The sequence below is a fragment of the Agrilus planipennis genome, unplaced genomic scaffold (genome assembly GCF_000699045.2).
Source record: "Agrilus planipennis isolate EAB-ADULT unplaced genomic scaffold, Apla_2.0 scaffold86, whole genome shotgun sequence".
NCBI classification, from domain to species: Eukaryota; Metazoa; Arthropoda; class Insecta; order Coleoptera; family Buprestidae; genus Agrilus; species Agrilus planipennis.
In genome coordinates, this window is record NW_020438863.1 from 1,157,440 (window position 1) to 1,176,068 (window position 18,629).

The 18,629-nt window shown below is 33.5% G+C and overlaps 6 protein-coding genes across 14 annotated transcripts in view; 3 read left to right on the top strand and 3 right to left on the bottom strand.

Moving 5' to 3' along the window:
- LOC108735643 (E3 ubiquitin-protein ligase UHRF1-like) overlaps positions 1 to 18,629 on the top strand; it is a 35,860-nt gene that overhangs the window by 13,325 nt on the left and 3,906 nt on the right. For both annotated transcript variants that reach the window (XM_025974773.1, XM_025974770.1), the window contains one exon: positions 6,435 to 6,507. In XM_025974773.1, coding sequence (XP_025830558.1) covers positions 6,435 to 6,507 — 73 coding nt within the window. The remainder of the gene's footprint in view (positions 1 to 6,434; positions 6,508 to 18,629) is intronic.
- LOC108735648 (ras-related protein Rab-11A) lies at positions 1,142 to 3,279 on the bottom strand. Its single transcript, XM_018467703.2, has 5 exons — positions 2,969 to 3,279; positions 2,324 to 2,445; positions 1,914 to 2,262; positions 1,661 to 1,855; positions 1,142 to 1,599 (listed from the first exon to the last, which is right to left on the bottom strand). Exons 1-4 carry the CDS (start codon positions 3,006 to 3,008, stop codon positions 1,719 to 1,721), a joined length of 648 nt encoding a protein of 215 aa, XP_018323205.1. The 5' UTR covers positions 3,009 to 3,279; the 3' UTR covers positions 1,142 to 1,599; positions 1,661 to 1,718.
- LOC108735641 (nucleoporin Ndc1) lies at positions 3,741 to 6,412 on the top strand. 4 transcript variants are annotated; one of them, XM_018467693.1, is made up of 2 exons: positions 3,741 to 3,872; positions 4,051 to 6,091. In XM_018467693.1, exon 2 carries the CDS (start codon positions 4,107 to 4,109, stop codon positions 5,913 to 5,915), a length of 1,809 nt encoding a protein of 602 aa, XP_018323195.1. In that variant the 5' UTR covers positions 3,741 to 3,872; positions 4,051 to 4,106; the 3' UTR covers positions 5,916 to 6,091. The 4 variants fall into 4 exon arrangements, with proteins under 4 accessions (XP_018323195.1, XP_018323193.1, XP_018323196.1 ...); XM_018467691.2 differs by lacking the exon at positions 3,741 to 3,872 and adding an exon at positions 6,139 to 6,412 and having other exon boundaries at positions 3,879 to 5,924; XM_018467694.1 differs by lacking the exon at positions 3,741 to 3,872 and having other exon boundaries at positions 3,879 to 4,369; positions 4,421 to 6,091.
- LOC108735640 (rho GTPase-activating protein 19-like) lies at positions 6,956 to 9,979 on the bottom strand. Of its 2 annotated transcripts, XM_018467690.2 has the most exons (7): positions 9,730 to 9,977; positions 9,516 to 9,667; positions 9,252 to 9,461; positions 8,986 to 9,192; positions 8,471 to 8,874; positions 7,939 to 8,280; positions 6,956 to 7,678 (listed from the first exon to the last, which is right to left on the bottom strand). In XM_018467690.2, the coding sequence occupies exons 1-7, from the start codon at positions 9,849 to 9,851 to the stop codon at positions 7,211 to 7,213; spliced, it is 1,905 nt and encodes a 634-aa protein (XP_018323192.1). In that variant the 5' UTR covers positions 9,852 to 9,977; the 3' UTR covers positions 6,956 to 7,210. The 2 variants fall into 2 exon arrangements, with proteins under 2 accessions (XP_018323192.1, XP_018323191.1); XM_018467689.2 differs by having other exon boundaries at positions 8,471 to 9,192; positions 9,730 to 9,979.
- On the top strand, positions 10,607 to 15,917 carry LOC108735639 (serine/threonine-protein kinase Warts). The gene is made up of 11 exons (XM_018467688.2): positions 10,607 to 10,720; positions 11,207 to 11,696; positions 11,762 to 12,197; positions 12,268 to 12,561; positions 12,629 to 13,056; positions 13,117 to 13,251; positions 13,362 to 13,509; positions 13,575 to 14,286; positions 14,364 to 14,542; positions 14,618 to 14,901; positions 14,971 to 15,917. The coding sequence occupies exons 2-11, from the start codon at positions 11,400 to 11,402 to the stop codon at positions 15,400 to 15,402; spliced, it is 3,345 nt and encodes a 1,114-aa protein (XP_018323190.1). The 5' UTR covers positions 10,607 to 10,720; positions 11,207 to 11,399; the 3' UTR covers positions 15,403 to 15,917.
- LOC108735647 (NADH-cytochrome b5 reductase 2) lies at positions 15,916 to 18,435 on the bottom strand. Of its 4 annotated transcripts, XM_025974813.1 has the most exons (6): positions 18,190 to 18,435; positions 17,807 to 17,957; positions 17,071 to 17,155; positions 16,886 to 17,020; positions 16,307 to 16,825; positions 15,916 to 16,247 (listed from the first exon to the last, which is right to left on the bottom strand). In XM_025974813.1, the coding sequence occupies exons 2-6, from the start codon at positions 17,843 to 17,845 to the stop codon at positions 16,075 to 16,077; spliced, it is 951 nt and encodes a 316-aa protein (XP_025830598.1). In that variant the 5' UTR covers positions 17,846 to 17,957; positions 18,190 to 18,435; the 3' UTR covers positions 15,916 to 16,074. The 4 variants fall into 4 exon arrangements, with proteins under 4 accessions (XP_025830598.1, XP_025830601.1, XP_018323203.1 ...); XM_025974816.1 differs by lacking the exon at positions 17,807 to 17,957 and having other exon boundaries at positions 18,190 to 18,433; XM_018467701.2 differs by lacking the exons at positions 17,807 to 17,957; positions 18,190 to 18,435 and adding an exon at positions 17,246 to 17,266 and having other exon boundaries at positions 15,999 to 16,247; positions 17,071 to 17,173.

Below are 18,629 nucleotides of genomic sequence, written 5' to 3' on the forward strand. Positions count from 1 at the left end.
AGTCCATTAAATTTTAGTGTCGAAAATAATGGTGCTATATTCTATTATAACTATTATAAATAGTAATAACATTATAGGCTAAATGTTTAAATAAATGTGATATGTGATGGCTATCCATAAAGAACTGCTAAGATGACGTTGCGGATTTGGTCAAGAACCTTTTAATACACGTAAAAGCACATCTCATGCGTAGCTTCGCTGCCAAAATGACTGCTCTCTAACGCTCAAATTTCTTATTAAATAAATAAATAGCACTGTATAAAAGACAAAAATTCTATAAATTTGTTTTTAAAAGAATAATTCTGGTATTTTTTAGATTTCTATTTTCACAGCATTTACCGTGTTTAATAAATAAACTTGTGCCTTATTGAAACGTTTTGCCTTTATGGATATGTCATTGTAGTATTGAATAATTCATAACTTATTTTAAATTAGATTTACTGAAAGTTTTCTAAAATGTATAAAATGTAATATATTAAAAAATGTGACATGTATTTCGAATAACTGTATAAATATTTTATCTTGTAAATAATGAGTTGCATTAGCTTAAAAGAAGAGTATGATAAACTGAGAAAAAGGAACGTCGATGGTATGAAAGCAAATGGCGCGAACACAATGTGTATTTATTTATATTTTAAGTGTTATTTATATTGAAATTGTGTGATTTCAAGACTGTTATGCATGGAATCGATGACAAATATAAAATCCAAGTCGCAAAGTTATAATATACTGAATAGTATTTTACATGTAGATATTTATTTTCTCTAACCATTGAAACCTGACCAACAAATAGTTGAAAAAAAAAACTTAAATTTTCTTTAATTTATTTAAAAAGTAAATTGTAGTAGGCTTTAGCTTATTTTACATATTTAATGCATTTACTATCCACGTACCTACATTCTTAACAGCATTAATAATAATAGCAATAATAATTAATACTCACTATACATATCCAGAAACGTTTAATGCAATGAAAAAACTGATAAAATCAATTTACAAATTAACATAAATTACCTTTTTTGTTTTTCATTAACAAGTATATGATAGGCCTTTTTACTATTTAAACACCTGATTACTTGACAGATGTATCAGTAACAAGACAAATGTAATAGAAAAGGTGTAGATATAAAAATAAATTAAAAATACGTTTACTCTTTTAATCACAATTGAAAATGAATAATAATGCCTGCGTGGCAGCCAAAATTACAATTATACATACAATAATCATAGTAATACAAAATACAAGAAAAGTATACATAATAATAGTAATGTTCTTTCCTTCTTTCTCTTTAATTTATCTACATAATAATATATAAACAACTATTATTCTTTTCATTCAAAAACAAAAACTGTAGGCATAATAACTGTAGTACAATTGTTAGTAAAAAGCAGCGCTATTCGTGTATGAGTGTCACAGGTGTTTTTTTTATATTGTGTGCAGCATAACAATTAATATTAACCACATAATTCTTCAATATCCTCGATACTTTGTTAATTATTATTTACATTGTTTTTTTTTTTGTAACTACCAATTTTCCTTTTTTATAGCATCGTGTTCAATGTGGGACAATCATCACTAGGTGCCACTGCTTCTTTGATCTGAAGGCAATGAATTAAAAAACAACAAACACATTAATAAAATCAGAAGAAAAATTCTTACCTTCATGTACTTCATTAATATTTAAATGTTTATGACAACATAGAAAAAATAAGTTCTGTTACTGGCAGCATTGCTTACGAACGCTGTCTGTGTTCATCGTCGGTTTAACATCTATAGGCTCTACATTTTGAGGTCTTATTGTATCGCCTTCAGGAGGATCCCTTATCTGTTTTTGCGACACAATTCTATAAATCTCTAAAACAATAGCAACATATGTCATAATATATACACACATAAAAACAAACAAATTTACCTGTTAATATATTTTGAAAAGCGTTATCAACATTAGTGGAATCAAGTGCTGACGTCTCAATGAAGGAAAGTCCATTTTTTTCAGCGAAGGCTTTGGCTTCGTCGGTAAGAACGGCACGTAGATGTCGCAAATCGGATTTATTTCCAACTAGCATGATTACTATGTTCTGATCAGCATGATCGCGCAATTCCCGTAACCAACGTTCCACGTTCTCATATGTTAAATGTTTTGCAATGTCATAGACAAGTAGAGCTCCAACTGCGCCTCTGTAATAAGCTGCTGTTATAGCTCGGTATCTCTCCTGACCTGCGGTGTCCCAGATTTGCGCCTTTATCGTTTTACCATCCACCTACAAGGGACAATAGCAACATATAGTATTGGAATATGGTAGACATTTACCACTTATTTACCTGTATACTTCGAGTTGCAAATTCGACTCCTATTGTGGACTTGGACTCCAAATTAAATTCATTCCTAGTAAAACGAGCAAGAAGATTGCTTTTTCCAACGCCCGAATCCCCGATAAGAACCACTAAAAATACATTCAACAATTTTTTTTTATCTTTTTCATCACAAAGAAAAGAAGAATTTTTTTTATGCTATTATTGGACCATAACAATCCATTAGCAAACACAGAAAAAGTATTGTCATAAGCTGCTCCTGACTTATTACTTACTGTTAAATAAAATTACTAATTAACATCCTCATTTTTTAAATTACTAAAATAAAATTCAATTTTGCTCGTACCGTAACCCATTATTGATTAAATGTTCCAATAAAAGCAAATACCTACATATGTAGCCTTTTTGGAAAAAAACAAACTGATTTTATTGTTATTGATATAAACTTATATCCATACATTACACCAGTCAATATCTGATAAAAATCAATATAGGTATTCACATAACACTTACGAATAATTAAAATTTTTTACTTTTCTGACCCTTGACACTTTTATGGGTTGTCAACAGCTTTGAATTACAACGGCCACTTCAGTTATAATAATTATTCACTGATCATCATAGGACAAAAATGCTTTTGCAAAAACCCATTACCTTTAAATAAATAATCATATTCGTCGTCCCTTGTACTCATCTTGCTATTCACTTTACACTTGAAATATGACAATGACCTAGTCGTTTAACGGAAGTATAGTTATATACTTAATTTGGAATCACATCGACTATTGCTTAAAATTTACAAAATATTTTTAAAATCGACAAATACACAATATCACAGGCATATTTCGGTCACAAATATCAACTTTTATCACTCGATGACAGATATTCAACAGAAAAAATGTAAGTATATATTGGATTGGGTCAAAATCGACAATATGGCGCCTGAAACTTCTGTATATATTGTGTATACTGATGATATTGATATAAATATGTATTTTATACTCGATTCTAGCTGTCACACCATGATGAGCCACGAATATAGTCGAACGCTGACAGCTGTATACCATTCATATTCTATGAGCATTTTTATTATCTATGGTTTAACCTTTAAAAATGTGTGCATTAATAAAGTTATGATTAAAATTTAAACTAATTTAGAGTTATGTAAAGCATAACGTGTTGTGAAATAGTTGTTTGAAAAATTTAATGTAAACAGAACAATTAATGAGACATATCTTCTCAACCTGAAAAGCGGATGTTCTTTGCTTTATTTGCTTTAATTCAAATGTCGCGCGACGATTAGACATTACAAAGTAATTGCTTTCGATAAAGTTCGGAACATTTCATTAAAACCATTTAAATGTGTTCATAGAATATGAACGAACACTATACAAAACGCTGTCAGCGTTCGGCAAAATTCGTAGCTCATCATGGTGTGACAGTTAGAATTATGGCGAGAATTATTATCTATGACCAAAATCAAATGTATTTCACATGCAAAAGCTTCTGAAAACGAGACGTTCCCGATAGCAACGGTTCTAAGGCCATAAATAATAGTGTAAGGAAACACGCCTAGCGTAAATTTGCAACTTTAAAGTATAACCAAGTATAACATAACCTATATTTCTGACATTACCCTCTATTATCTATGGACGTGTTCATTGTATAGGTTCAAAGCCGTTAAAAAGTTAGTAAGAAATTTTAAAAATTTTAATATTAATAAGTGTTATTTGTAGCCTTTTCATCGGACATAAAAGGCTTATAGTAAAGGCTACTGTCGACATCGTAAACAATGGTCTCGGCTAGTGCTAACTGTAAAGGTATTATTTTAAAGAAACTATCAAGTGCAGTTGTGTGTAGCATTCTGACGCAAATAGTTACCCTTTGTGCATTCCTATTTGTAACGAACATTAATGTACTTCATCCATTGGAATGGTTTAAAAATGTTCTTCAAGCAGTGTCGTCGATAAATACGTGGTTATATATTTTTCCTCTTGCAAGTATCGTTTTTGCACAAAGCATCGTTAATGCCAAGGATTATGTGGCTAAACCAATGTATAATGTCTCCAAATTTAGAAAATTTATATTACACTTCTCTGTTCATAGTATTGTGTTACTGTTATTACATATGATGGCTGGGTTCCTAAATATTTGGCTTTATTTATCATTATCTGGAAAAAGATACAGTCTCTTATATTATTCCAATGAAAAGAATCATTTTTGTTTGGCAGAAGAAAACTTATTTATTATTTTAAGTGGCTTTTGGATTGGATTTTTTTTCTTCACAAGCTATTGCACTCGGGAGAAGTTTATACAGTTTCCTGTGCTTCAACAAAAAAAGTTGGTTCAATTCAAAACACTGCTTTTTCCACTGTTTAAGGAAAGTAGGAGAATGGCAACTTGGCCTGCAATAAGTTACTTTTTATTTTGTTTCTTTTGTAGATCAGTTATATGTCAAACTATTTCTAATATCTTAAATGTGATATATGAACCCATTAGACTGAGTGTTACGTCTTACATTTATGTTTGGCTTTTTACAGTTGCTTACTATTTTTTCATGAATCTCATGAACCTGTTTTTTAAACTATTTTTGACTGAAGAAATTCAGTTTCCACTTGAAGAAAGCACAGGAACATCTATATCACTAACAGTTGCTATTCAATACAGTAGAATACCAATCATCCAACATTTAGCTTGTTTAGATCTGTACCTGTTATCAGTATGGTCTATCAGCAGAAGAAAAGTGTTATTTTCTTTATCTCAGCCAGGGGAACATCCTCGTTATTGGAATCAAGTTTTTGCCAGTGCAGTAAAAGTAATTTCACAATTTACTAAAAGTTTAAATGATTCAGTTAATTTTATATTGGAACAACCCAAGAAAGAAGAAGCTAGAGAAAAGAAAACTTCAGTAACTGTGAGACATGAAAGTCAAGCTGAACAAAATATAATTGTCAGTGGTCATAAAAATTTTTTTTATCAAGCATCTTCAAATACTCCAAAATATAGGAATATGCGAAATATGACTTTAATTAACACAGAACCAACTATTGAAACGGTACAAACTACTTATCAGTTTCCTACATTAGTGTTGAAACAGATGGAATTGTGTATGCAAATGAAAATTAAACTAAGTGGTTTCATGACCAAATTAAAGAAAGCATTTGCATATGATTATCTTTTTGGTGAAATAACCGAGGCCAACGTTCATAGCCTTTTAAGGAGTGGTCAACTTATTGTCTGGTTAACTCAAGCACTTTCTAACATAGCTGTCGCTGCTTATTTTGAAGACACTTATGGGGTAGTACAAAAAGATTTACACATCTTAATAATCACACTCTTGGAATTAAGAGAGGGCATTGAAAAGTTAAACAGACTATTAATGTTGAATAAGAGAGGTCGTGCATTTAAAGAACATAGCATCAGGATGAAGCACAACATTAATGCAGCTGCAAAACGTTCTTTGTGCAATATCTGTTTAACCTACAAGGATTGTATTGAGGACTTGCCACTTAACCAGAAAGTTTTACTTCAACTACAGCACTACAGACAAACTGACGAATCCTGCGGGACTGCTCCAGGTTATTATAAGAATTCTACCTGAATGTTTCATGTGAGTTCAATGTTATTTTTATAATGAAACGAAACAATCTAAATTTGCAAAAGAATAGATCATATTTTCGTGAACATTAGTCAAACATTGTCCTGCTGAAAATACAGTTTTGTGAGATCCTTGTTCAAATAGTTTTAGTCTTTATTAATAAATTTTTTTTGTGTTTACGTATTTTTATTGTATGTGATGAACTAATAACATTATGTCCACATAGGCATCTGCAGAATAGAAATCCTTTTTTATAATATGAAAAGCGACAATGGACGTGTTATGGATGAAACCTGCACATTCGTTGTTCGATGAAATAATACTATATTTGATAAATAATTTAATATTTTTTTATTTTTACATTTCCTAATCTTTCTTTTTATATTATGACGATGTAATACAGTAACAGTAAAAGTTAAATAAACGCTGTAAATGTGGTAATTTATTATCCCATTATTACTTAATACAATAGCATGCAAATCAGTTAATATAAAATTGAATAAATTTAGTACAGTANATCAGGAGGACGGGATCTTTCTGGAAATAAACGAGTGTCCGGGCAGAGCTGCGACCAGTCGTTAACTCGCATGAATAAGTAAGTGTTTTTTAATCATTACCTAAATATATTAATTAATAGAATTTGTCAAATCAATGTATTACTGTTATGCAACCAATCTAATGCATGGGGTAATAATAATACCCGTTTGCGGGTCTAATATTACAATAAAAAGAAACACATATGTATATATAAGTTTAATAAACTTGCAAACCAATTTAATTAAAAAGCATGTTTTCTGCTAATTTAATAAAAAAGTTGCAAAATAGACCAAAATGTTTATTTGTGAGTACAATTACTTATGTATTATGGGCGGATAACATCATCCAAATCTTATGCCCATGTTACACAGTTAGACAATAAACGATTAAACAAATTATACATTTGAAACAATAATTTTATTATCAGTAGAGGCTAATTAATGACTTCCCGAACATTCGCTAAGGCTCATTTATTTTAAAAATATACATACCTGGCACANGATGCCCAACGCCGTGAACATGAATCTAAACAGGAGCAACAAAGACTTCTTACAAAAGCACTAAAGGAACGTGGTCTAAACTTAATGGCAGACCTCAATCAAGACGATATGTTCTAATAATTACCTTTATTTTATAAGTTGGTTATAAACAAAACTATTATATTTTTATTTAGTTTTGTTTAATGGATAATAAATAAGTTAGTGTCTATAAAACATGGTTACTAATTTAAGGAATTCGAATTTTTAAATATTACACCTTTGTCAAAATGATGTTTCATAGACAGTAGGCTTTCCATTTTCATCATATCGTTGAGATTGAAGCACTAATTGTTTTTGATATTTGACGTCTTCTTTTTCATAATGGTTGAAGCTCTCTTGAACCTTTTTCCCATTTAAGCAATCTGACAATGGTGAACCCATTTCATTTGGTGACAAATCATTAACATCGACGAACATTACCTCGCTACTGGAAGCTAGTATTATACTTCCTTTATTGGTATAGTTTATAAATGTTTTACTTAAAGATGATAATTCTTTTTCGTCCTTTGCGCTGTTCAAACTTGAAACGCTTCTTGATCGTCTTAGAGATATTTTGTTCTTCATTTCTGACTTAGAAACTTCATCCAAGCTGTTCATATTTTCGCAAGTTTTCAGTTTCGGGAAATTTGTCAAGTTAGTTCCAGAAACCAACAGAAGTGGCTTTCTACTCCTCGGGGTCATCATTGTCTCCTACATTTTTAAATTCATTTACATGCAAGATAACATTTTAAATACAAAATTCTAAAAGAATAAATAAACTATCAGTTGAAGTCGAAATAATAATGATTATTATGTGTAATGATATTATAATAGTAGGAATTTTCAATAAAGCTTTTAATACTCATTTAAAATATCATATGTAATCTACATGTGTACAGCTGATGTGTGCACAAGTTAGTTAAAGCTGTATGCATAAAGTTCATAAGATAGCAAATTAAGGCAATACAAACCTGCATCGTTTTACTCATTCGGTGAGTTGATCGGGTAATTGGAGAGTCGGATAGGCTTTCGCGGTCGTCAGTAGGTGTAAAAGTACCAGTCACGTTTTCCAAATACGGACGTTGTTGAAAGTATGAGACTGGTGTGCTGGTAATGCAGTCTATAGAAGAGCTTAGATTTAGGTCAGACTTGCTACGTTTTTCAGATATCGGGGATACATCATCGGTAATGAAGCAACTGTCACAACTGTTGCAGATATGTGTTACGAGATTATTTTTCTCGCTGGTCGTTCCGTCTGAATTTTCGTCGCAATTCGCGCAAAATAGGCGCAATCTAGGTACGTTACTAACAGACTAAAAGTGATCAGTAAAAGGAATGAAAAAAGAATGTTAGCACAAGACAAACATTCAATGTAAAAGAACATTTCACAGCAGATCTTCACATATAACATTTACAATAACGACTAAAGGAATTATTAACCCGTAAAATTATAATCATGAATTTATTGACACAACCAAATAAACAATAAAAAAATGTACTTACACTTAGAAACTCATCACTGAAGGATCTTTGGCTTCCAAATCTATTGGTTTTCATTGTTTTAGCAAAACTTCTGATTTTTTTTAAAGAGCTTCCAACCGTTTTTTCACCAGGAGAAATACCAGTAACGCATCTTAACACTTGCAGTGGAATACCTTGACCATTTTCTTTATTAAATTGTTTTATTAATTTTCTTTTCTTTGAAGACTCGGGCAGGCTCTGAATATGAGCATATAACTGAGCCAAAGCTGTTTCTGTTGGATTGGATTGATTTTCTTTTGTGGTTTTTTCATGATCAACGAAACTATAAACAGTTTTTGCTGTATCGCATATAGATTCATTCACTTCCCACCTGAGAGACTGCAATTTCGTCTTTTCCTTTTCTGTATAGTAAGCTTTTATGTCTACTGCAAGTTTTGGTGGTATGTCAAACAATTCAGGAGATTTTTTAATCATAAATGATACAATCCCAGAAAGATTTTGTGAATTTATATGAAGATTTTCAGGAGATAGCTTACGTGGACAAAGAAGATGGGGAGTGAAAAGAGTGGCCAAACTGTCAGCACACATTTTATTGTGATTTTCAAAGAAAGCTGTTAAATGTAGAAGATCTAATAAGTTTCTCAACAGTTCACGATTTTCTAAGGGTAAAAGGAGTAAGAGTAATTGCAATGTTCTTAAAAGCCGGACCTCCTGCATTGGTCTCCTAGTAGTTCCAAACAGTTCTAAATAATAAATAACTCCTTTAGTTTCTTATTAGTTAAAAATGTGTTAGAATGTTTACCTGCTAACTGACAATAAGCTGGAAAATGGGCATCTGTTAATAAGGGTTCTGATAGTTCTGCTAGAAAACCTTTCAAAACTGAAGCACAATCATGTACACTAAACTTGCTGTTTTCTAAGCAAAGCTCGCTACCTTGAATCAACAAATTTTTTAGAGCCTGCTGGCGAGTAAGGGAACCTGTTCTTCTGAATATACCAACACAGGTGATATCTGAAATACATATGCTCATGTTTGTCCATAAAATTTAAATGAAAAGTCAATTACTTTGCTCTTTTTTTAAAAATTCAATTAACTGATATACTTGAGAAATCCCTTCTTGAGTTGTAAGTGCTCCATCCACGATTGCCTTACTATTATGTTTGCTTTTTTTATAAAATGGCCACTTTTTTAACTTGTTTTTCTCACTTATTAAACCACTTAAAACGGAAATATAACGTAAGCATGCATGCAGTTTATTTTGAAAACATATTTTACTCACTCTGTGGTATGAAAGTCCAAAACGAAAGATAAATGCATTCTTACAAGAACGTTAAACTGGTGGTAATTATCACAACGAAGTTTTTCAGCTAAATTACTTATTGCTATACTTTGAGAACTCATGACTTGCAAGCAGTAACGTGGAAAATCATTTTATTTAATTTATGAAGAAATTAATAACACTTGTTATAGATCACTCGATTTTGAAAAAAGTAACCGTTAGTGCATATCATAGAAGCACAAGCATGGAGCATAGCCGTCAATGGTCCTCAGTGTAAAATAGTCCTGTGAATCTGGCACCCGATATAAATAATCTGCAGATTCAAACTTTATGAATTGATTTTGCGTCATTTGCGGGTTCTAAGTAAGTAAGTACCATAATGGTGTGTCAATTAATTGTGTTAAAAAAAGGAAAATTGTTTAGGGCGCAGGTGGAAATTCAATTGTCAATTTATTTAAATAATATTGACAATATTATATTTGATAGACAGCAAACGATTGCGTCATTTTGCCTGAATTTTGAATTATTTTAGTAAGCGGAATTAACCATTATGTGATTTATTATAAATAACCACAAATAATATTTAATTTTTCTATGGTATTAGTAATAAGCATGGGAGGATCCAAACAGAAATTATAAATTCTTAATCTTCCATCATATTATTATTTATGATTCAGCAATGGACAGTGAACTGTACACCGTAGACTAGGAAATTGATGTAAAACTTGCAAGATATTGACGATACTAGTGACATCTAAGTTTACCCCACATTAGTAGATGATACTTGGAATATATATATAAATTGATCTGGCAAAGAAAACATCGAATATTCACTGCCATCTATACATATAACTATGAAACGTAACTTAANGTTTCTATAGTGTGAAATGTGTGTGTGGTGTTATTAAATTCCTTATAGAATAAGATGGATCTAGTTTTTAAATGTCAGGAAATGGCTTAATATTTATTTATTGCCTCCTCACTTTTAAAGGTATTTGTTCTCCATTAGCATATCTAGGCATGTATTAGATTGGTCAGTGCTCTTTTTTAACAAGAAATAATTACCTATCCTGTCACATTGCAAAAGAATATATAATTGGAATGTAGAAAGAGTGAGACATTTGATATTAATTTGGCACATACCTCAAACTGCGCTTGAGGCTTTATTTGCTACTGCACATTGGCAGCTATTAATGAATAATTCGAATTCTTTTAGAATCTGTTATGAATATTTTATGTATATTTTCTAGTAAATACAATTGAAAAAATTGCATGTGACTGTCACACACTCGTGCAAATAAATTTACTTGTGTATTAATGCCTACATTAGATGCACGTATATATATATATATATATTAAATCAAATTTTTATGGTAGATTTAAAAACTTATTCGTTCTTGAGTAATAAATATACATTTTATGACAATATATGCTTTAGCATTGATAGTTAACTTATGTCTGTTTACTCTATTTTCAGACTCTCATGTCCTTTTAAATCTATACCTATATGGATCATTGAGCAGAAGTGTTATTTATTACCACAACTAATTGTTATTGAAATTATCGTATAAAATGGTGCAAAGTTATAAACGAGAACCATGTGGAGCGAATAATAGTAGTGTCGTAATGTAATACATTAATCGTTAATTGACTGGGGGTGTCCCCGCAGCATGGGCCAGCAGCCTCAGTCTCCATTACAGCGCAGCATGAACCCCAGTACTCCCAGCGCCCGCTCGTCGGGATATCACCAGAAGGCCATGGAGGAAATCCACAATTCACTATTGCCTTTCGCAAAAAGCAGTGGCAGTGGTGAAGTTCTGAGCTCTAGTGCTGCCAGCTCCATATCCACTCTCTCAGCTACCAGCGGCGTATCCTCCATGAGTACCGCTTCCGGTAGTAACGGTACTACCGACCTCTATCAGCTGCGACAAATGCTCGCGCAACTTTTAACTATGGGATATTCAGAGGTACAATTTAATTTACTGTTTCAAACTTGTATGTATAAGAGTCATTTAATACTGTTTCAATTTAGGACTGTTCGGTGCGAGCTCTTCAAATTTCTGGCTTCCGTTTAGAAGGAGCGATTGATTACCTTCTTAAGCAACAACTTGACGCGAATTCAAAAACAAGCTACAAAAAATTAATTCGCAAGCCAAGTATCGAACGCGAACTGGGCCTACGAGGCAGTCCTGCGGTTGATAGCGGCGCGGGGAGCTCACGGTCCGATAGTCCTCGTCTCGCCGAACTGCATCCACCTGCCAGTCGCCAATATTCTCCGAGTAATTTTAATGAACCTCCCCCTCCACCGCCTCCCAGAAATACTCCTCCCCCACCTCCGCCGCATGTCGCTTACCAACCCGTGCCTAGCAACGTACAGCAGTTATTTAAGAGAATGTCACCGGCACCGGCTTTACCATCTAGAGCCCCGCCAGCTCCACCCTATAGTTCTACGTCTTCTCAACAAAGGGGTAAGAATGTATCCTTTTTTTTTTAATCATTGAAAAGTCGATTATCTACGAGAGTAACGTTATTTTTTAGGCACTAGTCCAGTTAGTAGCATTTCATCATCGTCTGCTCGTCAGCCAATGGTAGTTCAAAACGGACCCCAAGTACAACAGCAACTGTCGCAACAAATCCAAGCATTGAGTTTATATCAGAGTACATCATCAGCATCGGAACCTCCTCCACCTTATCCACTTATACCACAGTCTCCATCAGTAGCACCACCTCCGCCGCCTTCCTATTCTGCATCTATACAAAATAGGCAAAGTCCTACTCAGGACTTTAGGAAAAGTCCGTCGTCTGGAATATATTCCGGAGGAACATCAGCCGGTGAGACGCTAATCTTAAAAAATTTTCTATAGTATGCTAATAAACTTGTCTTTCCCTTCATTTTAAGGATCGCCCAGCCCTATTCCCGTAGCAACAACTACCCCCACAGCTCTGGCTAGGCCTACGCCCCTGCAGGCTTGGGGCGCACGGCAAGCCAAGACCCAGCCTCCGATTATTATGCAATCTGTGAAAAGTACACAGGTACAAAAACCAATCTTGCAGACCGCTATAGCGCCCACGTCGCCTCAAATTTCCGCTTCGCCCACTAGTACAACTCCACCCGCTGCAACCGTACCTCCGCCTTCATACACAGCTTCGATTCAACAGAAACATCAGCAGCAACAACAACAACAACAAGCACAGCATTTGTCAAAACCTGTCGCAGCTCTCCCTACAAATGTATCGCCATCTTCAACTACAAACGGTAACAATACGTCACCGTTGGTCGTACCCACCACCGAGCCACCTAGTTATGCGAGTACAATGCAAGCTAAGGTCGGTCACTTGACACATTGTTTTTTTCTTTCTTTAGATTTAAAGGCATTTTTATTGCAGGCTGAAGCTAAAGCAAAAGCGGTACAAAGAGGAATTGCGATTCCCCCGTTACCTTATTCAACTGGTAGCGGAGATGACAGTTTAGCTCAGGTGGCGACGGTAGAATCGGGAATTACTCCAAGAACATCGCCTCAAGTAAGATTTTTTTTCTAATTCCCATGTTTCTTGGTACTGTGTTTAATGACTCCGGTAATTTTTATTTTGTCTGTTAAATTTATAATTGCATTACATATCATTGTTTCAAGATACATGCGCCTCTTCAAAGAAAATATTCACCAGCGATGCCTTCAGAAAACATTCATTGCCGTTCAGACAGTCCTCACTCGGCCTCATCTAGTGAAGGCAGGCACTCGATTCCAGATTTAAGCGGAGCTCCTCCTCTGCCACCTACGTGTTAGTCAATAGATCACTGTTTATAATTATTAAATTAATATTTCCATTACCTAATTAATTTTCAGTATCATCGTCGGTCACTTCGAAGAACAAGCAGAATGTGCCGTCTGTTAATGGTAAAGCAGAACATAAGGAAAACAACCCGCCGCCCCCTCAACTACCACCTTATAAAAAAATTAAACACCAGTCGCCCATTCCGGAACGGAAGAAGATCAGCAAAGAAAAAGAGGAAGAAAGAAGGGACGGCAAAGTGAAAAATTATTCGCCGCAAGCTTTTAAGTTTTTCATGGAGCAGCACATCGAGAATGTAATCAAAGCTTATAGACAACGAATCTTCCGGCGTCTTCAATTGGAGAACGAAATGACAAAGATCGGACTAAGTCCAGAGGCACAGTGTCAAATGCGGAAAATGCTTTCTCAAAAAGAATCTAATTACATACGACTGAAAAGGGCCAAAATGGATAAGAGTATGTTCACAAAAATCAAACCGATCGGTGTGGGGGCATTTGGAGAAGTTACTCTAGTACGAAAAATCGACACAAATCATTTATATGCTATGAAGACATTACGAAAAGCTGATGTGCTTAAGAGAAATCAAGTGGCACACGTTAAAGCCGAAAGGGATATCTTGGCCGAGGCAGATAACGAATGGGTTGTCAAATTATATTATTCGTTTCAAGACAGCGATGTCCTTTATTTTGTCATGGATTATATACCTGGAGGCGATCTTATGTCACTATTAATTAAACTGGGAGTGTTTGAAGAGCCTTTGGCGAGGTAATTCATTTTATTAAAAAAGCTACGTATTTATATAGCTCAATATACTCGATAACGTTCCTTTTGTTTTACTCCAGATTTTACGTGGCAGAATTAACATGTGCTATCGAGAGCGTTCATAATATGGGTTTCATTCATAGAGATATCAAGCCGGACAATATTTTGATTGATAGAGATGGACACATCAAACTAACCGATTTTGGATTGTGCACAGGTTTTCGTTGGACACATAATTCAAAATATTATCAACCGAATGGTGAGTGAAAGCTGCTTAATTATTTGTTTTCAAATATCATATATGACTTGTGTTTGTTTTTTGTTTTAATTTTAGGTGATCACAGCAGACAGGATTCCATGGAGCCGATGGAAGACTGGAACAACGAAGAATGCCGATGTAAAGCAATGAAGCCGTTAGAGAGGCGACGTCGCCAGGAGCATCAGCGATGTCTTGCACACTCGTTGGTCGGCACACCGAATTACATTGCTCCTGAAGTGTTGCAACGCACTGGATACACGCAACTCTGCGATTGGTGGAGTGTCGGCGTGATATTGTACGAGATGCTTGTGGGTAGTCCACCTTTTCTAGCCAATACTCCTGCCGAGACTCAATTTAAGGTAAACATCAAACATCCTCCCGTCTTTCGCAAAATTGTTTCACTTAATAAACTTTTCGTATTTTACAAGGTGATAAACTGGGAAACTACGTTACACATACCGAAGCAAGCCAACCTTTCAAAAGAAAGTACGGACTTGATATTGAAGCTGTGTACGAACGCGGATAAGCGATTAGGAAAAAATGCGACCGAAGTAAAAGCGCATCCATTCTTTAGCGGGATTGATTTCGAAAAGGGTCTCAGGCGACAACCTGCTCCTCATATACCAAAAATCGATTATCCAACCGACACGTCTAACTTTGATCCGGTCGATCCTGATAAATTGCGCAATTCGAATTCAATCGATTCCAGTGCATCAGACGAAATCCTGGACTCGTCGCGACCTTTTCACGGATTTTTTGAATTTACATTTCGTCGATTTTTCGACGATGGTGGCGGACCTGTCTTCAACAGGATTAATCTCGACGATACAAGCGATAATCAAGGACCTGTATACGTGTGACGCGTTCTTTGGTGGATGCATAAGAAATATTGTCCTTGCTGTATCCGTTCTTCTTGCCATTTCGAAAATTGCTCCGCGCTTAAAAGGGAAGTAGAAAAATATTACCCTGTCTACTTCTTGAAATCGATTTTTTTTAAATAAGCGTTTGTTTCATTGACGGATGATCGAATGTTTATGATGAAAGATTAATCGTTAACAATAGTTTGTTTAACACTGTTAACAATAATTACATATTATTATTTGTTTGATCATCTATTTGCTTTCACGATTACTATTATTAAGCATTTTACTGTAGGTGTTCAACAAAACCAGAAACCAAAGTATAGGTGTTAGATTATACCCCAACAAGAGAAAATTTTGTTTTTAAAACAAAAAGCAAAAAATTAACGAAAGTAGTAAAACCGGTGTATTTCCTATCTTATGTTTACAGAGAAAAAAATACATAAAGCTAATAACGACAAGATAATTAAAGTATCTTTATATATATTATGAGTTGTAGGGTGGTCNATCAGTATTATTGCCAACGAAATGTATACAACTTAGAATGAAAAATGCAGAAAATCATACTACTACTACATATATACAATAAAAATATTATTGTGAATAGAACTAAAATAAAGTGACCATCATTTTTCCATCTTTTGCATGACTTAATAGTAAAAATGTTTATTATTAATAGGAGAAATGCAAATTCTCATTATATCCCAAATTTTTTAAACTTGGAATACATGCAAATTGAATCATCGGAGGTGGACCACACATTAAAACCAATGTAGTAGAACTTGGAGGATACATATGCTCCTTGATCATAACATCATTCACGAATCCTACACTATACTTCCATCCTAAAATGTATATAACAGGATTAACATTACTACATAACAAGCTTTAAATTAGCAAATACCATCACTTGCTCTATCAATGGTGTACCAATGTTTGAATTGCTCAGGATAATTTTTGGCTACCTCTTCCAACTCATCTCGCAATAAAATATCTCCTTCACTTTGATTAGCAAATAATAATGTCAATTTTGTATTATCCAGGGGGTCTTTTGTTATATGTCGTATTAGCTGAAGCATAGGAGTAATTCCAGTACCTCCAGCTATCATGTTAATTTTCGACACATTTACTTCTTGAGGAGGATCGCTGCGTAGTTTTTTAATCAAAAATTTCCCTGGGCCAATGTACTGTAAACGGCCAGATGGACCCCTAAAATCAACAGTCTCCCCCAATGTCATGTTGTTCAAATATTGTGACATTTTTCCCCCGTCTGGAAATTTAGGGTGAACATTTTTGAAATAAACTTTTATCACCAAATCCACGTATCCATAATCGTCGTCTGTTGAAACTGGTGTGTAAGACCTAATTATTAAATCGCCTCCTACTTTTGCGCTTAAGTGAATGTGTTGTCCTATTGGAAGACCTACATAAAATAAACATTAAAAGGACAATTAACAAGTGCATTCATTTAAAATCAATTTACCCAAAACATGATTAGGTGAAGGAAGTCCAAATCTGAACCTTCTAGTGTCGTGATTAATTTCATGTCTTTCTATCAGTGGCAATGCATACTTCTTCTGAGGATCCTCTAAAGTAACTAATTTCTTCTTTTTACCACCTACAGTAAAAAAAAAATATCGAAACGTACATTAAATTAATTAGAGCTACCTTTTATGCCAGTTTTAGAAAAAAACAACTGGTATATCACTGCGCTTATAACGATTATGCCTATTCCAAGAGCAAACGGTAGCACCTGCAAGAAGAAATACGCCTTCATAAAATGATTATTTAAGTGTCGGGTGCTTTTCTAAAATAAAACCAGCAAGAATGTCAATAATCTCACCAACATCGAAGAAAACCGAACAATGCGAACATTCGTTATTTCATATTCATATTTTTCAGACTTTTTTACTAGTTTTCAAATAATGTGTGCAAAAGTAAAATATCAACGACTCAATAAGTATTAGCAATAAAAAAACTGCAATACATATTTTACAATCTACTTTGCAGTCTTATTAATGGGGGATTGAAACCCATTATCCCCCCCCTATTTTTACAACTTAAAAAATAAATATCTGCTTGTGATAAGAAGGTCAAAATGCATGCTAAAAACAGGTGATATAACCAATCAGTAAGTGTGATAAAATAATTACTGCTGTTTAGGAAAGTATATTATGTAAAGTAAAATTTTATGTTCTTATTATTATTATTTAAATACAATTAAAGCTAATTATCATTATCATTCGGCAGCTTACTAATTCTGAGCTAACTTATTTTTAACTTTACAGAATCTCCACACTTGCTTTACTGATTTGAATTGTTAATTTCTTAATTAAATAGTCATAACTTGCTTGTTTCATAGTTCCTATTGTACCTGATGTTTTATTAATTCATTTGGAATTACCTCAAATGAGTCGTCCTTTATTGAAGCTATATCACTCATTTTTAAGATTAAACAAAAAACAATTCAAACATAAGGTTTAGGAACAAGATATGTGAATGTCACTGATGAAGTAACCTTTTAAAGTTACGATTTATAATTCATATTATTTTATCTGTAACCAAAAAGAGTAACATGTTTATTTGCGTAAATATTATGTAACATTATTATCTTAAAATTCAAATGAGATTTTTAAACCCACATAATACATATACATATTAATATTAATAATTAACAGTACTTACTTATGATTGCAAATCAACGAGGTGAACATATTATACAATATTTCTTAATTACTTATTACATTGTGCACAAAAACCATTAATTAGCATTTAGCATTTACTCACCCCGTTAGATAAAGACATTTTTGGAGGTTTTGCAGGACTTTAACGTTTTTTTTAACTGTTAATAAAACTGACAAAAAAAAACACTTCTTGTTCTTGCACTTGTAAATTAATCATAGTTTAAAAAAGTTAAAAAGGCAAAGTACAATATGAAAGCGTGTATTTGAGAACAAAAAACACATTTACTTTATTGCATTTACTAATATTCTTATAAATTCCATTTTTTTTAATAATAATAGACCATAGATAAGAGATATTATAGTAGTCATAGATGAAACACCCGCGGATGTGTGATGAAATGGTGATATAGAATCATTAGAATTCATAGATAGGGTTTAAGCCATAGGAACCACTGATGTGCCGAGCGTTGGTATCGTTGGTATTCCTGATTTAAAATAAAAATTAACCGCCAATCACCATCAATAGGTTATACACAAGTATAT

Excerpts from the sequence above, each read along its gene's own strand:
- LOC108735648 (XM_018467703.2), bottom strand. The coding sequence starts at position 3,008 with ATGAGTACAAGGGACGACGAATATGATTATTTATTTAAAG. Across the intron at positions 2,446-2,968 it reads ATATGATTATTTATTTAAAG|TGGTTCTTATCGGGGATTCG; the intron begins GTAATGGGTTTT and ends ATGTATTTTTAG. Across the intron at positions 1,856-1,913 it reads TTTTCAAAATATATTAACAG|AGATTTATAGAATTGTGTCG; the intron begins GTAAATTTGTTT and ends CTATTGTTTTAG.
- LOC108735641 (XM_018467693.1), top strand. The coding sequence starts at position 4,107 with ATGGTCTCGGCTAGTGCTAACTGTAAAGGTATTATTTTAAAGAAACTA.
- LOC108735640 (XM_018467689.2), bottom strand. The coding sequence starts at position 9,851 with ATGAGTTCTCAAAGTATAGCAATAAGTAATTTAGCTGAAAAACTTCGT. Across the intron at positions 8,281-8,470 it reads TCAGTGATGAGTTTCTAAGT|TCTGTTAGTAACGTACCTAG; the intron begins GTAAGTACATTT and ends GATCACTTTTAG. Across the intron at positions 7,679-7,938 it reads GAATGAGTAAAACGATGCAG|GAGACAATGATGACCCCGAG; the intron begins GTTTGTATTGCC and ends TTAAAAATGTAG.
- LOC108735639 (XM_018467688.2), top strand. The coding sequence starts at position 11,400 with ATGGGCCAGCAGCCTCAGTCTCCATTACAGCGCAGCATGAACCCCAGT. Across the intron at positions 13,057-13,116 it reads CGAGTACAATGCAAGCTAAG|GCTGAAGCTAAAGCAAAAGC; the intron begins GTCGGTCACTTG and ends TTTTTATTGCAG. Across the intron at positions 14,543-14,617 it reads AAAATATTATCAACCGAATG|GTGATCACAGCAGACAGGAT; the intron begins GTGAGTGAAAGC and ends TTTTAATTTTAG.
- LOC108735647 (XM_025974813.1), bottom strand. The coding sequence starts at position 17,845 with ATGAGTGATATAGCTTCAATAAAGGACGACTCATTTGAG. Across the intron at positions 17,156-17,806 it reads TAAAGGACGACTCATTTGAG|GTGCTACCGTTTGCTCTTGG; the intron begins GTAATTCCAAAT and ends TTCTTCTTGCAG. Across the intron at positions 17,021-17,070 it reads TTCTAAAACTGGCATAAAAG|GTGGTAAAAAGAAGAAATTA; the intron begins GTAGCTCTAATT and ends TTTTTACTGTAG.